This window comes from Echinops telfairi, unplaced genomic scaffold, assembly GCF_000313985.2.
Source record: "Echinops telfairi isolate 266 unplaced genomic scaffold, ASM31398v2 ScPeMD7_7473;HRSCAF=8511, whole genome shotgun sequence".
Lineage (NCBI taxonomy): Eukaryota > Metazoa > Chordata > Mammalia > Afrosoricida > Tenrecidae > Echinops > Echinops telfairi.
In genome coordinates, this window is record NW_022111377.1 from 12,909,723 (window position 1) to 12,928,706 (window position 18,984).

At 39.5% G+C, this 18,984-nt stretch overlaps 1 protein-coding gene across 1 annotated transcript in view; it reads left to right on the forward strand.

Annotated features, from left to right (window-relative positions):
- Positions 1–18,973, forward strand: part of ARL5B (ADP ribosylation factor like GTPase 5B) — a 37,362-nt gene extending 18,389 nt beyond the window's left edge. Inside the window, exons 2-6 of the mRNA XM_004716014.2 lie at positions 6,729–6,789; positions 9,057–9,204; positions 16,331–16,414; positions 17,603–17,754; positions 18,519–18,973. Coding sequence (XP_004716071.1) covers positions 6,729–6,789; positions 9,057–9,204; positions 16,331–16,414; positions 17,603–17,754; positions 18,519–18,567 — 494 coding nt within the window. The 3' untranslated portion in view covers positions 18,568–18,973. The remainder of the gene's footprint in view (positions 1–6,728; positions 6,790–9,056; positions 9,205–16,330; positions 16,415–17,602; positions 17,755–18,518) is intronic.
- The last annotated feature ends 11 nt before the right edge of the window (positions 18,974–18,984 follow it).

Here is an 18,984-nt window from a genome sequence, read left to right on the forward strand (position 1 = left end):
TGCTATATTCTAACATTAAAAAAATAACTCCTTCTAAAGTAGTGCTGGGGACCAACAGGTTAAGTGTTCGACTACTAGCTGAAGGTGGTTGATTCTAATCCATCTGACTTTTCCTCAGGAGAAAGACCTGCTGTCAGCTTCAGTGTAAATTTGTTCTTATGTGCCCTGGTTTATACTGACCAAAAGAACAGAGAAGAAGTGCCCCGAGGGCAGTTTGGTAATCAGAAATAATTACTATGTAATCATAAAATTTTAGGAAAATACAACTTAACAAAAAACATAGCAACCCTGTAGAACAGAGCAGACCTGCCCTATGGGGTTTCCTAGCTTATATCTTAGCACACATCGGTCTTTACTCCCAAGGAGCCGCTGAAGGATTTGAACTGCCAACCTTTCAGTTAGTAGCTGAACATGTAACCCTTGTGCCCCCAAGAAAACTCTGTTCTGCTGTCTCATATGGGCTTACTATGAGCCAGAAGCTGATAACAGATACTGTATTGATATTCTGTCACTACTTTGATTAGTGTGACTAAACATATATTGGCTGGACTTGGAAAAGGAAAGATGAGTAATAAGGAAGCCTTATCTCTGCCTTTTGTTGAGGGCCGGAGAGCGCAGCTAGGTCTCACAGAGGGGATCCCAGTGTCATAGAAGCCCAGTGAGTTTCTCCACTGTGGTGCATGGACATTTAAACAACATGCTGATTCACTTTCATACTTCTGGTAATGTCTTGACAATTGCACATAACCCATTTCCAACACACACTTGCTGCCAGGCGGTGTGCTCTGTGACAGCAAGTGGATTTGCTCCCAGAAAACACAGAGGACATTTGCCATGATTATAACTTATTTTAAATCTATTCTCAATTAAGTATTTAGTTTTGTCTATGTTATAATGATACAGCTGCAGGCTAATTATGATTGATTGACTATGTTTCAGCCTACTAACTAAACATTTAGTTGTTTTTTTTTTTAATTTTTATTTATTTATTTATTTTTTAGTCGTTTTATTAGGGGCTCATACAACTCTTACCACAATCCATACACACATCAATTGTGTAAAGCGCATTTGTACATTCATTGCCCTCATCATTCTCAAAACGTTTTCTCTCCACTTAAACCCCCAGCATTAGGTCCTCATTTTTCCCCTCCCTCCCCACATTTAGTTTTCATGTAGAATGATCTGCGGAGTTCGAAGTAAAGAATGTATAGTTTACACATTGAAGATTAGTTGAAGTTTAAAGGTACACAGCTATATACTTTTCAACCTAAAACTTCAGACATTTGAGTGAAATCAGAACAGACCACCCTCCTCGGTAAGCAGAAAATAGTAAATGTCTAATGCCATCTGATTAGCAGCAGTTCAGAGTTTACCGGTGGACCTCTGTCATGGTTCTTTGAGACAAGTTTAAACCACAAATGGCATACGTTGAAATATTCTTTCTTTTTTAGGTGCCATCTAGATTTAACTTTACAAAGCAAATCCGTTTCCATTGGACCGTTTAATAATACAAAGGTTGTTGAATGGCATGGCTACAGCCCAGCCCCTTGATATGTCAGCGCTCTCTCCATTTTCCAGCCCGGTTTCTTGTGTCCTGTACCCATTGTGCTCTGCCCCTTCCTGCCGTCAGAGTTCCACTGTTGAGCAAAGGCTGCCCTTTTGGGTGTTATTTGGTTGAATGATCAGAGGAGCCCATTCCTCCAATGCGTTACTGTTCACGTTATAGGCCTGCTTATTGCTTGGCTATAAGGTGGTCTCTGGGAATAAATGCAGTTCTAAACTTGAAGGGATTCTAAGGGCTGTAGTCTCAAAGATCACCTTTAGACCAATACACCTATTCTTTTTTTATGACTTTTAATTTTGTTTCATAGTCTTCCCTTACTTGGTCCAGGATCGTCTGTTGTTTTTGAAAGGAAACATTGCATGTTTGTGTCTAAAAAGATATGTCGTCGTCTCGTTAGGTGCCACCAAGTCACCTGCCACTGGAAGCAGCCCTACATAAAACAGAAGGCAGCACGGCCTGCTCCTGTGCCATGCCCACAAAAGTTGCGTCTTGGGCCCATTGTTGAAGTTATCTTTTTAATGGTTGAATATAGCATTGTTATGACAAAGGAAAGGAGCCCTGATGATGTAGTGGTTATGAGTGGGCTGTGAGCCGCACAGTCAACAGTTAGGTAATAGAAAAACAACTTTAGGATTAAACAACCTTATGATAATAAGACTAAATACAAAACCAGCCAAGAGATCAAAGAGTGTAAGAAGGGAGAGCCCACGGAAGTTACCAGGCAAGTTGAGAAGAGACCAAAGATCCTCCCTGTTGCCCAGGTCCCAGAATAGACACAGTGAAATGGAAGGCTTCAGCAAGAAAGTCTTCAGTTTGCCCTCACGTGCTTACTACTGGAGAGGGCTTTCTCTTTTTCACCGACTCCGCTTTAGCAGTCCTGGTGTCCCTTTTAAGAAGTGACCTCGTCTGACACCATGTCCCAAGGATGGCAGGTGGAGACTAGCCTTCCTTGCTGCAAAGGAGCGCTCTGACAGTGCTTCTTCCAAGACAGACTTGTTGGTTCTTCTGGTATTTCCATATTCTTCACGACCACCATGGTTTCAATATATCCGTTGTTCTCCAGTCGTCCTTATTCCCGGCTAGCTTCCTCAGCACAGCAAACAGTAGGAACCCCTGGCTTGGGTCAGGCATCCCTTAGTCCTCAGTGACGTAGCTACTCTTGAACACTTCAGCACGGTCTTGGGCACAGCTGTGCCCTTTGTCAGGTGTCTTCACTGCTGCTTCCAGGAGCATTGCTTGGGGTCCACGTAAAATCAGTCCTTGGCAACTCCAGTCTCTCCTATGTTTATCGTGATGTTGTCGACTGGTCCAGTTGTTTCTTTACTTATGCTGAAGGCTGTAATCGTTCATCTTCATCAGCATGTAACAAACAAGATTGTGTCATTTGCATATCCCTTAGTTAAACAAAAGTTATTGCTGGGTGATATAAATAGTACAGATTACAAGTGTCTTTCCATAGCTGTTTTAGTTAGCCAGGTCTGGTACATGACGGAAATTATATACATCAAAGCAATGCTGCAGAGAATCTCCTCAATTATTGTGCGTATGTGCTTCACCACAAAAAGAAGACTTTGGCGTGACCTGTTGATTTTTGCTAACTAAGAGAGACAATGATATGAAAAACAAGACAGCTCCTGCCATAGAGTGGAGGCCAACTCATAGTGACCTATAAGGCAGGGTCAAAAAGCCCATCTTTCTCCCGCAGAGTGGGTACTGCCTCAAACTGCTGACCTTGCAGATAACAGCCCAGCATGTAACCACCATGCCGCCAGAGCTCCTTAAAGAGACAGTACCATAGGACAAGAACCCTTAGTAATACTTTTCAAGCTTTGAGGGCTTCTTTTAACATTAGGTGATACTCTACCATAACGTAATAGTAAATTGTGCGTTAGGTATCTGTTGGTATGAAAACTTGATTTTATTTTTGAACCTTCATGGACATTAAAGCAACATTATTAGTTCAAATTTCAGTTTATATTATGGAGTGTACAAGCCTGTCATTCTGTTTTTTCACTGTGCTTTGAATGGATAGTACTAACATTTGTGAATATGTAAACTAGATTGCATTCACTTTTTATCTTAGATACCAATGTTTGTCTTAGAATGTATTATACTAGATATATATGTGAAATTTGAAAGCTAATGGATTAAAGAAACATTTAATAAAACAAGTCTACACTCAGAAGATACCCTGTCTGGCCGTTCATGTCACTCAGAAGCAGCTAAGTACAATGAAGGCGGCAGGAAGGAGAATTACAGTACAGTGTAGAGGACTAGCAACTTTTATTTTGTGTGTAGTGTCTTTTAGGTGCCCTTTGGAATTTTGTTCAGTCGTATGGTACAGATCATGCTAAAGACATATTTCCCAGAGTTCTCTCATGTTCCTTAAAAGCACTTAGCTTCTCCTTTTCTGCTGATATTTTGTTATACAGGATCGGGTTGTTCTTGGTAACTTTAATATCAGAATACGAGCCTCAGCATAAGTGAAGGATAAAGGCAGAGTTGAAATGGTATATTTTGTCATAATTGCAAAAATGTCCATCAGTGAGGGAGATTGTGAAGAAATAACTCAAAATTATCTAAATTAATCAGACATTTGGAATTTTATGCACTTGTAATTCGATTTATGCTCTGTTCACTTTCAGGATTTGTAGCTCCTACTTTAAATTGGGGACCACTTTCTCAAAGTGACATATTATTTGTGTTACTCTCACAAGCCTTCGGTCCTATGATGATGATAATGGAAAATGTGAAACAAGGAGCAAGGTTCTTTGAAAATGGCCTTGAGTGTTCCCTTTGAGTGAACATTGAGCCATTTAGTAATGTCCCTCTCTTCCCTTCTCATGAGGAGTTGTGCCCAAGGGTAGTTTACTTGTAGACTAGTGGCTTTATCTCGGGCTGGGACCCCTTGGCCTCCAATTGCTGGGCCTTTAGCGTTTCCAGTCAACAGCTATTGACCAAAAGTTCAGAAAGCGAGACATCAGGCTCCGTCCCCCACTGTGGTAAGGAATAACAACAAGGAAGCAGATCAAGATTGGCTCTATTTGCAATTGAGGAATTAACCAGACTAGTCAAAGAAGGAGAGTTGCAGTGAATTATAGTGCCGATCATCAAACCTGTTTAGTTTTCACATAGCAGCTTCCTCTGTGGTGAAGAATAGCCCTCTCCAAGGACCACATCCCGTAGAGTCACAGGCAGATCGGTAGAAGACGCAAAGATGGTTTGTCAGTGCAAGTACTTTTGTCTTAGTAAATGTAGGTGGGGAAAGGAGTTGTTAAAACAAGTAGGTAAATGCTAACGTGGTGTGTTACAGATCTCTGTTTAGTTGATGGTATTTATTCATCGGTTAGCCAGAAGAACAGGGTTCCAGTATGAGGTGTGTCAAACATTAGCTCCAAATTAGTTAATTATATGGTGGGTTTTACAGCAGATTCCTAATATCCCTTGTTAAGGTTTGCCAGTAGCTTTTTAAGCAGTCTGCCCTGGAGAATGGGAGCCTGTAAAAGTTAAATATAGAAAAATAAGTGTATCCGAGAGCTTTCTTTATACACAGGAGGCGTTAGAACATCTCCCATCTAACAAATACTTAAACATGCTGCCGTCGTCGTGTTGATTCTGAGTGGAGTGACCCTGCAGGACCGAGTCGAACTGTCTCTAGGTTTCTGAGACTAACTCTTCAGAGGAGAAGAAAATCTCATCTTTCTCCCAAGGAGAGGCTGGTGGTTTCAAACTGCTTGCTGACTGTGGTCAGCTCACAGCACAGCCCATTATGCCACCAGGACCCCTCAGCATACTAATCAGGTCTTTTACAACTCCTTTTGGAAGAAGTGCCTTTCTACCGCATGGCACCAGAAGAGCAGTGGACAGAGGGGTTTGTCTGCCACCAGTAGAAAGCAGCGGTATCTGCTTCTAAGAATGTTTTCAGAATGCTGTGTATCTATAAAGTAATGTGAGGAGAAAGATGGCCGAGAGCGTGTGCTGCTCGTTCTTACCCAGGAAGAATGTTAGATGAGGTGAATCTTACCTCAGACCTCAGGGCAAGGAGGAACTTACTGTATCTTGGTACACATAAGTGGGAAAACTTGCAGTTGCAAAAACAACTTGATAAGCTGAGAGTAGTAGAGAAGGCAAGCAGGTGTTTAAAGCAGACTTGTCAAACCTCAGTTTTTGTTTTTTTACTTTTACATTTTATTTTTTTAAAAACATATTATTAGGAGCTCTTACAGATATTACAATCCATAGTTCCATTAGACCAAGTACAATTGTACCATTGCTGCCCTCATCATTTTCTTTAATTCTTGAACTCCTTGCTATCAGCTCCCCTTTGTCCCCTCCCTCCCCCACCCTCCCACACTCCTGAACCCTCAGCTTATTATAGATTAATATTATTAATATATATATATTTTGCCTTAACTTACACTATCCTATGGATCTATTCTCCTTAAATCCTGATATTTGTTCCTTTCTAGTGGAATTATAGAATCATCATAGCTCTATGCTCCTTCTCCCCTCTCTCCCCGTAGCCTCAGGAAGTCAGTATTCCACTTACTGTTTCTGAGGGGATAATCTATCTTGAATTCCGTGCATTGAGAGATCTTGGTTATACCCATGTACGTCCACAGGCCTAGCAAGATAGGTGAGATAAAACTAGGACCATAACAGTAGGAGGGGGAAATTTTAAAGAACTAACGGATAGTTGTGAGTCTCAGTGCTATAGTGCACCCTGGACATATCATCACTTTCCTGTGGCCCTTCTATGAGGGACTCCCCAGTTGTCTTAGCAGATGGGCTTTGGGTCTCCACCTTGCCTATGTTCCTTCAAGTCAGTAAAAACTTCATTTTAAATCCTGATGCCTTCTGGTTAAGTTTGGTATGTGGGTTGCCGCCCCCCTCTCCCCCAGTTAAATATGTATAAATGTGTTACTAAATCTGTATCCGTGCTCCCATGTCTCCCACATTGTTTCCTTCGAGAACATCATATTAGATGGCTTCATTTAGTAACCATAACATCATAAATACGGCTTTCTGGCTGTATTTAACAGTCTAATAATAAATATTCTGGAAATTATTCTCTTTAGAGAGCTAGCTAGTAATCATTGTTGAAAGCATGTAATTACAGTATGCCACAGTGTTAAATGTGTATGGCTTTCTTTCTTTCTTGTAGAACACAAAGTAATTATAGTGGGACTGGATAACGCAGGGAAAACCACCATTCTTTATCAATTGTAAGTATGGGCATTTGTTTAACAGTTTGCATTATTTTAATTGCATTGAAACTAAGTTTGTATCAGTAATAAGAATGAAGTGCCATTATAGTATAATGGAAAACCTGAACCATTTCGTGTAAATTTTACCAAAGATAAATTTGTGAAAAAGTAAATAAAATAAGCAGCTCTGTTCACTAAAGCCTTTACAGATACGCATTGCTTTTGTCTGAGACAGAATTAATAGTAAATAAAAGTAATAAAGCATGCCTTTAATGCTGAGTGACATGATAAGATGAATCGCTTTGTTCTTCCCATACTGTGATCCATGTTAAATTGGTTTGTATCTGTAGGAAGCCGTTTGCTACTCTTCTGCCTAGTAACTGGGGCATTGTTTAACATGACCTGACCTGTCATATCCTAAATGCAAGTTGCTCTTTAATAGACTGCTTGAGTAGCATGCGATTGGAAAAGGCTTGAGCGTAACAGAAATATTAATATGTTAAGGAAATTTCTGCTGCCAGTAGACCATTTGCCAACGTACAGGACTCCTGTTAGCCTTTCAGAGCCAGTGAAGTGATCCTTGTCACGCAGTGGAAGTAGGCCTCATGTCCCAAGCATTTCAACAGATAATTACAAAACACCATGCAATTGTATGACTCGTCTCTCTTCCCATCTACCTTGCATTAGAAGTTCATTAACCTGACAGCTTTCCACAATACTTCACTTATGTAATACTTACCACATTTTTCAAAAGCTACAAACTTAGGATTTGTCATTTGAGAATTGAATAAATGCTTGTTTTTCATTAAAACCTATACTTTTTGGACAATAAATACTGTGATGTCATGTAACTTTCAAATATCAAATATAAGCATTTAAGAAGCATTTAAGATGTCACAGTAGTTAACTGCTTAGCCGCTAACCAGGTCAATGGTTCAAATCCACCAGCCACCCTCTGGGAGAAAGATATGGCTAAGAAAAAGTACAGCGTTGTAAACTCTGTGGGACAGTTCTGCTGTGTTCTATAGGGTCACTGTTAATTGGAATCAGTGGCAACAAATTTTGGTTTGGTCATCATTGTAGATCTCATTTTGTACATAGATGTTTTGGGTTTTTTTCAATCATTTTATTGGGGGCTCGTACATCTCATCACAATCCATCCAGTATGTGTCAAGCACATTTGTTTATTTGTTGCCCTCATAATTCTCAAAACATTTGCTTTCTGCTTGAGCCCTTTGTATCAGCTCCTCATTTTTCCCCCTGTAGTTTTAAAATATGTTTATATATTACATTAATATGTGCTATATAAAACTCGAGAGATGTGCAGGTGTCTCCTAAGCATCTGTATTTTTTTGTGCAAATGCGTCCACACACACAGTGAATGACGTGACACACCTGGCAGAATCAAGTTACATGGTTGGCTAGAACATGTGCACATTATCTTTGTAAAAATGTGTAGTACTGACATGACTGGCAGGTAACTATTGGATGAATTAATGTAGTTTTACCAGTGATCATAATAACATGGTACTGTATGTGCATTGGTATTCTAAATAGATGCATATATTTAATTTTAATTAAATTTTGTATTTGCCCATGGCCTTATCAAAGAGTGTGTTGTTGTGCTCTTTCAAGTCAGTGTTGGCTTCTAGGAGAGTGGAGCTGTCTCGTAGGCTTTCCTAGGCTCTGACATTAAGGGCGCATGTAGCCAGGCCGTGTCCTGTTTCCATTGAGCCACTGTGTGGCCTCATCTTGGGTTCCAGCACAGGCTTTTGACTGCCTGCTGAGCACTCCACTATTGCATCACTAGAGCTCCCCTTTCAAAGACTAGTGCAAGTTAATAGGCCCGAGCTAATTTTCATGGCTGAACTTTAATTTTTTGAACATTAGAAGTTACCATAATTGTAATAGCCTATGTGCTTTGGTTTCAACTTCACAAATTTTGAGGTTTCTGTCACTTAAAAACTGCTCTTTCAGGATGGAGTACTGCTTCAGCTCTGATACCAGAGCATGTTGGTATTGGAATATTTGGTCACAGGATGTAAACTCATAATCAGTAGAGTGCTCCCCAGATCATTTAAGTTTACAAATCATTCTATTAAAAGCAGCAACAGAGTTTCTTTAGAAGTTATGTTTTGCCTAGACATTTACTTGCATAAATTTTCTCCAAGTTTTTTTTTTGATGCTAATGATGACTATTGGCACAAATAAAGTGGAAGGTTGATCCGTTCTAAGAATCAAAAGATAAAACGCTTCGGGTTTCCATGGTTTCTGTCTTTTAACAGCTTAATGAATGAAGTGGTTCACACGTCTCCAACCATAGGAAGCAATGTGGAAGAAATCGTTGTGAAGAACACTCATTTCCTTATGTGGGATATTGGTGGTCAGGAGTCACTGCGGTCATCGTGGAACACGTATTACTTAAACACAGAGGTATATTGTGGTTGCTTCTGCTTTTCTTACAAAGAACCAAAGATTAAACCCAGAAAATGTATACGTGCTACATAAAACACACTGGCATTTTTTTTGTTCTGTTTTGTTTCAAACATTTATCTTTTACTAAGATGTTTTTTAGTAAGGAATTTATGATGTTCAAATTAAAGAGACAAAAGGGGTAGAAAGAATAATGGTTACTAATATTGGTGAGGTGCTCACTGTTGGGTCGACTGCCCCAGTTCATTGTCCTCACATTCTAAAACATCTCCAGTATGTGAGAAATCTGACACGTCACAGAAAGTTTCTAACTTAACCCTAGATCTCATATCTTATAGGAAGCCCAGGTTAGGGGAAGACAGAATAATTTAAGCGTAATTTTCATTAAAATGTATAATTAACATGAATTGAACCTTCTAAGTTTTGATGAGATGGTGTATTTTAATTAAAAATCATTACGTTTACAGGACACTTCCCAGAATTCTCTGTCACTTCATTTTATTGGGTAAGAAGCAAGCTTTCACACAAATCTGGCCTCTCCTGTTGTCTGTCCTAATTCTTAGAAGCAGTTTTTTTTTAAGTCATTTTACTGAGGACTCATACAACTCTTATCATAATCCATACATACATCCGTTGTGTCAAGCACATTTGTACATTTGTTGCCATCATCATTCTCTAAACATTTGCTTTCTATTTGAGCCCTTGGTATTAGCTTCTCATTTTTTCCCTCTCCTTCCCTCATGAACCCTTGATGATTTATAGATTATTTTTTCATGTCTTATACTGACCAGTGTCTCTCTGCACCCACTTTTCTGTTGGCCACCCCTCTGGGAGGGGGTTATCGGTAGACCATTGTGATTGGTTCCCCCCTTATCTCCAAACCTTCCCCTTCCACTCCTGGTATGGCTACTCTCTGTATTGATCCTGAGGGGTGAATTTGTCCTGGATTCCTTGTGCTTCCAGCTCTTATCAGTACCCGTGTACAGTATGGTCTAGCCGGATTTGTAAGGTAGAATTAGGGTCATGATAGTGAGGGGGAGGAAGCATTCAAGATCATCGGTGCTATACTGCACCCTGACTGCCTCGTCTCCTCCCCATGACCCTTCTATAAAGGGATGTCCAATTGCCTACAGATAGGCTTTAGGTCTCCACTCTGCACTCCCCCTCATTCACAATGATAGATTTTTTGTTCTGGGTCTTTGATACCTGATCCTCTGGACACCTCATGATCACACAGGCTGCTGTGCTTCTTCCATGTGGGCTTTGTTGCTTCTCAGCTAGATTGCCGCTTGTTTATCTTCAAGCCTTTTAAGACCCCAGACGCTGTCTCTTTTAATAGCTGGGCCCCATCTGCTTCCTTCACCACATTTGCTATGCACCCACTTTGTCTTCAGCGATCATGTTGGGAAGGTGAGCATCATGGAATGCCAGGTTAATAGAACAAAGTGTTCTTGCGTTGAGGGTGTATTGAGTAGAGGCCCAATGTCCATCTGCTACCTTAATACTAAACCTATAAATATATGTACATAGATCTATTTCCCGATCAAAATATATAAACATATATACATATGTGCATGCCTGTATTTAGACCTTTATAAATGCCCTCTCCGATTTATTTCATCTATTTCCGTTTTCGTTCCTCGTGTCCCACTATCAGATTCAGTCTTCATTTGGGTTTCAGTGATTCCTCTCAGTTACATTGCCCTTGATCAAGCTCTACAAGGCCTTCTACACCCACCTCACCATCAATTTTAGATCACTTACTGTTCCCTTGTCCCTGGGTTTGTTAACACCCACTTCCTTTCCCCCGCCTCCCCCTCTCCCATGTCCCCTAATCCCCCAACCCCAACCTCCAGATTTTTTATCCCACCTATTTTATCTGGATAGACATGCAGAAATAATAATATGCACAAACACAAGACAGAGCAAAACAAAGCAACAAAAGAAAACAAAACAATAACAATAAAAAACAATGACAAAAAAAGAAAAGCCTGTAAATAGTTCAAGGTCTGTTTGTTGACCTTTAGGAGTGTTTTCTGGTTGAGTCTGATGGGGTGCCACGCACTGGCCCCAAAGTCTATTTTTGGTATTCCCTGGAGACCTCATTGCTCTGTTCCCCTTGCTGTTCTGTTACACGCCCTTAGTGTTTCCCCTCACTGTGGCACAATTCCCACACTGTGTCTCCAGTGTTGTCCCCCATAGTTCTGCGGGTCATTGAGGGAAGTCGTGTCTCGTGGTGGGGCTGGCGCAGTTTTGTTTTTTTAAAGACAAAAAACATTGCTGTTGAGAAGAGTTAATCTATGAGAATACTACTGCACAATTGCCAAGTTTTTCTTTGCAAAAAGGTGTTATTTATGAAACGTATGGTATTTTTCTAAAATGAAGCCTCATGAAATCCAAAGAGTGGTATTTTTATTGAAGATATGGAGAAGAAATAAAACCATGTTCTCTTTTGGGATGTATTTTGTAATAGCATATAAATATGAGGTGTCTCCAAAAGGTTTGTGGAAGACTTGAATTTTTCCAGAAAAATTTTGAAGCCTTGTCTAATGTGTTTGTATATTCTAATGCAATAAATGAGTCATCACGTCAGGGTGGCATATCTTCGATATTAAGCAGTTGTGGTAGCACTGTTATTTTACTTGAATGTGAAAATAGGGAACAAGCAAATAATTGTGGCTCTGTTGTAAGCTGATTTAAGTCGATTGTAACTCCCAGCAAGCCCTTTTGCAGCAGAGGGAAACACTGCCTAATGCTGCATCACCCCCACAGTCTGCAGGACGAGTAGGTTCTGGGTTAGCGTAGTCTGTATTGCTGTAGTCAAATCGTTAGAGTGTGTTAAGAGAGTGAGGGAAGGATAGTATTTAGACATAGGGCTGTTTGAATAGTTGGCACTTTTTTTTTTAAGCTTAGAATTGACTCCTGCCATTAAAAGAGTGATTGAACTTCAGAGTTGATGCTAGTTGGTTCACGTATTCTGACACTGGAAGCATTTTTAAAAGATAATTTAACTCTAGAAGATTGATTAACAAGCATTCCAAAGGAAATACTTATTCTTTGCCATTAAAGACATGATTTCTGCAAGAGGACCTGTGCCTGCAGAGAACGCCGGGCCCGGACTGCAGCCCAGCAGACTGCAATCTTTGAATTGCCCGAGACGGGCTTTGTCTCTGTGGTGTTTCATTTAGCACTTAGGTCACCCTTGTCATTTTGTGGCTCAGAAGCTTTCTATTGAGGAGGGATCCAAGAGCAGTGTGTCTCCATTGTCATATTAGTGGTTGCAGTTCTTGACTGATTCCTGGCACCTTCTCATTAATCCATATCCACCTCCCCATAGTCTGTCCATTCGTCCTCTGCCTTGTTTATTCTTTATCTTTATTTATTTAATTAGTTTTTGTGCCTTGTTTCTTATATTCATTCCTTCTCACTTGCCCTGGTTTTTTTGCTAGACCTTACTCTGTTTTTATGCAAATTATTCTAGTGGTCTCTCCTTAATCTTAGTCATGTGTATAATCTGATTTCATTTGTTTGCTCCATTTATTCTGCATCACTTCTTTATTATAACCATTAGCACTACTTAATCTCATTTCTCAACCCTTTTCTTCTGCATAAGTTGTTCAATTTGGAGGCCATTTCTCTTATTTTCTTTTCTAATTACACAAACTATTTTTATTTTTGATTAAAAAATTATTTAACACTTTTTCCTACATACTTTTCTCAGCAGATTTCTCCAGTTTTTATTATGCTTGCCCTTCTTTAATGTCACCTTCCATTTCCTTAGCATATTTAACACATAAGTGCAGGTATGCATTGCTTACCATCCATGGCATGTTCGGTGAAAGAGCGCGTTGATCTGAATTTTGTGCAGACACATTAAAACCGTATGAGGGCCTGCTTGTCCTTTTTGCCACTGCTGTTGCTTGGGCTGCTGGCATAGTAAGATCCTATTTTACATATCAATATAAACAATAAAAACTGAAGTAGAAATGTGCTAAATGGAATTATATGTTCCAGTGTGTGTCACTTAATGTCCATTCAGGCACTATCAAACACATAAATGTCAATAGTCCCTTAAGATTTCTTTTTAAAAATCATTTTATTGGGGGCTCCTACAACTCTTACCACAATCCTTACATACATCCATGTGTAAAGCACATTTGTGCCCTCATTGTTCTCAAAACATTTGCTTTCTACTTGAGTCCTTGGTATCAGCAGCTCCACATTCCCCCACCCGCTTTTTAAGAGAAATCAGCACTAATTTTGTTTATCATTTTCCCTTAATGGTTGCAAGGGCCCCAAACTTAAGACTCTTGCAGCACTGGACCATGGTGAGATACAGACAGGTAAGGCAGAGAACGTGCTTCTGGGAGAACCTCTGGCAGTTAGTGGCTCTCTGCTTCCTCTGGTTCCACTCCTGACCTTGACCTTGTCCTCTCAGCCTCAGCCACCCATCCCCAGTGCCGAGTGGGTTTTTTGTTTTTTTTAAAGATAATTATCTTTTTCTCAAATGAGTTTATATTTGAAAGGGCAGAAGATTTTTTTTATACGAGAGTGTACTAAAAAAAACAACTGGAATTGCGCTGGGCAGAGCAGAGCTAGGCAAGCATTAGGCATCTCACTCTGAGTTAGTGCACCCAGTGGCATTGCCTGGAAAGTTCTCTCTGGTCACAATTTTTCTCATAAAACAAGTTTCGCTCAAACTCTGTTTTTTTTGTGATGGCTGATCTAAGAGAAGAGAGTGTGTCTGTGAAATTTTGTTTCCTGCTCGGGAAAATATCACAGAAACTTTTGTGATGTTGAACACTACTTACAAAGACAGGACTATGGGAAAAACTTAATTGTACAAGTGGTTTTCTCGTTTGAAAGAAGATGAAATGTCAATTGATGACAAACCTCATTCTTTTTTTTAAATCATTTTATTAGGGGACCATACAACTTTTATCACAATCCATACATACATCAATTGTGTAAAGCACATTTGTACATTTCATTGCCCTCATCAATCTCAAAACATTTGCTCTCCACCTAAGCCCCTGGCATCAGCACCTCATTTTCCCCCTCCCTCTCCGCTCCCCCCTCCCTCATAAACCCTTGATAATTTATGAATTACTATTTTGTCATATCTTGCACTGTCTGACGTCTCCCTTCACCCACTTTTCTGTTGTCCATCCCCCAGGGAGGAGGTTATATGTAGATCCTTGTAATCAGTTCCCTCTTTCCAACCCACCCTCCCTCTACCCTCCCAGTATTGCCACTGACACCACTGGTCCCGAAAGGATCATCCACCCTGGATTCCCTGTGGACAAACTTCATTCTTGATGTCCCTCAATATTTGCCTAAAGGACGAAAATGTTGTAGTGCATTTGGAGTTGTTCCACCAGGTCAGACTGTTAATCTAACTTTCTATTTAGAGGTTCTGCAAAGATTGCTTAACAGTGTGACAAAAAAGGCCTGATTTGTGGCAGACGGGGAACTGGTTTAGCCACCATGACAATGTACCTGCTCATGCAGCCATCTCAGTGCGCTAGGTTTTGGCAAAAAGCAGGATGCCTCTTTCGCCCTATGTACCTTACTCATCTGACCTTGTTCCGAGCAACTTTTTGTTTCCCTGAATGAAGAGGGACATGAGAGCACTGTGATTTGATAGCATAGAAGAGGTAAAGAAAAAAACAAGGCAGGTTCTATCAGCCATCCAAACAGATGAGCTTGCAAAATGTGTCCAAGAATGGAATCGCAGATTTTACAAATGTATTAATTGGAATAAAGAGTGCTTTGAGGGTGATCAAATTGTTTTGTAAAAAAAATAAATAAATACATAGCTTTGCAGGAAATAATTCCATTTGGGGAATTTTCTGGTAGGGGGGTACCCCTCATATATCAGCAGATTGTTTTAAATGATTGTTATGGAATAATTTTAACTCATAACTTACATTTGAAAACCAGTCTTAGTATTATGTGGGGTAGCCAGCCCCCCACAACTAATCATGGGTTCGGTAGGCACAATTGTATGGTTAAGATATATAAAGATTATAGTAAAGTCATAGAGAAATGGGAGAGATGGGAAAGAGAGAATAAAATAAAGAGGTCAGACACATTTCCTGGTAGCATGCTCACCTCAGCTCCTCTTGGTGGTCCATGTGGAGGTGGGAGACGAGAGAGCAGGAGCAAGCTCTCGTGAGGTTTTATTTCTAACCAAAGCTTGTATATGTTTGGGGGCATGCAAGCCCTCGGATTACAGATAACAATCTATGTCATGGGAAGGGGTTGTAACATAGGCAATACAAGCAATAGTGGGGGGATGACCTAGGGGTGTACATGTAGTAGTAAAGGGAGGGAATAGGGGTACATATGTGGCAAGATGGGTGGGCCCTAGCTAGACTCAATATAATAGCCTAAGCTTAGTCCTCCTTGAGTGGTCCTGGGCGGGCTTGCCTTTGGGCACTCCTTCAAGGGAACATTATCAGACGGGAGTGGGTCCTACTTAGGGTGAGTCAGATTATATAGTTGGGTTGCTCTAGATACCTTTAAGGAGAATAACCTCTGACCTACTTTCAGCGACCTCCTAGTTTACAGTCATTTACCATGTGTAGCAAGCAGCATCTTGGGTTTGGCATATATTGGGGGAGACAACTTAGGAGAAATCTGTTTCCCTATGTATTCAGATGTTTGTTTTAAATAAACTTGGACATAGTCTTAATTTGCTGAAGTTATGAGTTATCACTTTCTTATTATTAACATTTGGATTTTGCTTGCTAGTTGTGATCCAGCATTTTATATAAGCACCTAATGAAGAAAGAACCAGTGGCCATCGAGTGGAGAGAAGTGCTTAGGTTAAGCATTAGACTATTAACCAAAGGGCCTCAGAAGGAAGGTCCTGGCGATCTGCGTCTGAAAGGTCATTGCCATTGTAAACTCTGCGGAGCACGGTTCGACTCTGACACACACAGGCTTTCTGTACGTCTGAATCAACTCCAATACACACGGTTTGGTTTAGGGTAATGATGGAAAGGCAGTAGATGTTTCCTAGTGATGATGCCATGTGAAGAAAGAACTAACTTGAGAATGGTTTTTGCAGAAATCCGTTCAACATCCCATTTAATGTTTTCTCTTTTCAATTGTCTTCTAGTTCATCATTCTTGTTGTTGACAGCATTGACAGGGAACGACTAGCTATTACGAAAGAAGAATTGTACAGAATGCTGGCTCATGAGGTAAACTCTGAAAGCGATCTTTAAAACGATTGAGTACAGTGTCTAGGCACTGTTTTTATGCTTTTACAAAGATTAAAACGGTAGGATGTTGGTTTTTGCATCATTAACAAACTTTTATGTGTTAAATTAATTTGTCTTGTAAAGATGTTCGCTGGTTTTCCAAAATTAAACTAAGAATTTGTAGATGACTGTTAGATGAAAAGTTTTTCCTAGTTAAAACTACTTATGCATGCCTTTTTAAGAAAGCCTGATAGAGTCAGTTGAGACATGAAAGAAGAATTGAATGTTTTCCCTCAAGACATAACTGAAAATTCTTTAATGAATAATTTGAAATCTCTTAATTCTGAAATATTTCAGATCTGTGAAAAATTCAGACAATAAAACATTTACGCATTTATTATTCACCCTAAAATGTCAGTCATCTTTTAAGACTTTGCAACCTGATTTCCTTCTCTGTGTTGTCTGAGATATTCCCTGTCCTAAAAACAGTCTTTAAAATCATATTTGCGTATTTTAATACTTGGAGTATATTTTTAATTCTTCATAAATTATACAGGCAATTCTCTTCTCTATTCTTAAAACTTTATGTAAAGGTGTCATGTGTATACTTTCCTGTAACTTAAGCTTTTTTCTGTGAGCACAACATTGAGATTTACATAAATAATGATTCCTTTTAGCAATTATATAATATTCCACTGTTGATGCATGTGAACACTTGAGCTATTTGTTTTACTAATGAACATTTGAGTTCTTTCTAATGTTTTGATATCATAAGCAATACTGCAACCAACATTAATCAGCACCTTTAATTTATATAAAGAGCAATAAGTAGTAAGTACAGCCTATGTGTACCCCCATACTGAACTTCAAACTGTACAGACATTTAGGGTTAGAATATTGCTCATATAATTTAAAGTCGCTATTTATCATTGTAATTTAATTTGTTTTTAGTTTGGCCCTTTTGACAGCAATAGAAAATTTATCTGGCTCACATTCATCTGCCTTTATTAGACTGAATCATTAAGTCATGATTATCCACATTTTTATTTCAATCAGCTTTTGAAATCAAATACTGCGGCGTAATCACTTGAAAGGAGAAGCATTTTGTTATAACTGTCCAGCAGTGTGTATGCATTTCACCCTACTTCAGTGGGTTCACTGGCATGGTGACATTCATGTTGATTGCAGGATTTACGGAAGGCTGCCGTCCTTATCTTTGCAAATAAACAGGATATGAAAGGGTGTATGAGCGCAGCTGAAATCTCTACATACCTCACCCTTAGTTCTATTAAGGACCATCCCTGGCACATTCAATCCTGCTGTGCATTAACTGGCGAAGGGTAAGTGCTTATCATTCTAAGGGAAGATAAGGCTTTTTCAAATTTTCTTCACCAATATTTGTAGACTACACTGCCATATTTCTTGATCTTGTTCCATTCTTTCTTTTTTGGCTCTTAATTAAAGATGGCTCAGACTTATGGGGTTAAAATAATTTTAGTAAGCAAATGTTTTCCTGACTTTTAATGTGAATGTAGTATTTTATTACCAAAATTGGGCATAAAAAATGTTTGGTTTAAATTTTCTTGCTATTATCATGTACTAACTAGAAGAAAAGTAGAATGTCTCTTTGAATGGCTCTAGCAGGCCAAGTGGATCCCACTGTGTTCTTTGTGGACCGCACAGTATTTCTGTGAGCATACGTGTCATCAAATCAACCCCACTGCCCTTGCTGTGTTGAGACTTTAGACCTGTGCTTTTGATTACGTCGTAAACCTTCTGTCCTGCAGAATTGAGGAGGGCAAAGTAAAGCCCTTGTTGTTTATAGTTGTCTTGTTTTTAATTATGCACACACAGAAGGCAGGGCGAAGGGCTATTTGCAACTTTAATGGCAAAACTTTGAAATCTATATTTTCAAAGTGAAATCGAAGCATTTTCCCACGTTATTGAACTAATAAAAGTTTTCCGTTTAATGGTATCACAGAGGTGTAGAAGGAATGACTGTAGGACTAGCTTATGGGTAACATTGAAAAATCTTAAACCAGCTTTCAGTTTTTAAGTGCAAAGCATCTGATTTAGAAAATGCTTTTTTGTTTGTTTGTTTCAGGCTGGGTAAAGGTCTAGAGTGGATGACCTCCCGGATTGGTGTGAGATAACGGTTTTGTTTGAAAGAGACCGATGTATTTATTTTGTGAACATTTTCTCCTGGTACTATTGGCTGCTGGGGCGGCAGCATGTTTAATTTATAACAACACGAACCTCTGTGAGCAACACTTGAATCAAGTGCAGCTGAACTGGAACATAAAATCATTTTCTTACCTTTTTTTTAATACACTAATCTTCAGTTGGATGAACATAATGTATAACCGTTTTCAACAACAAAATTCTTCTGACTGCTAATTCTAATTATTCAGTGACTGCAGTGTAAGAAATGTTTGTTACATGGTTTGTGTTTTCTGAAGTATCGTGATAACCCTAATGACAGTTTCATTTATGGACCCTCCCTCCCTCAGATCATTACTGATTTAACACAGAAGTAGTGAAAGTCATCAGGTATTGCTTGCAAACGTCTC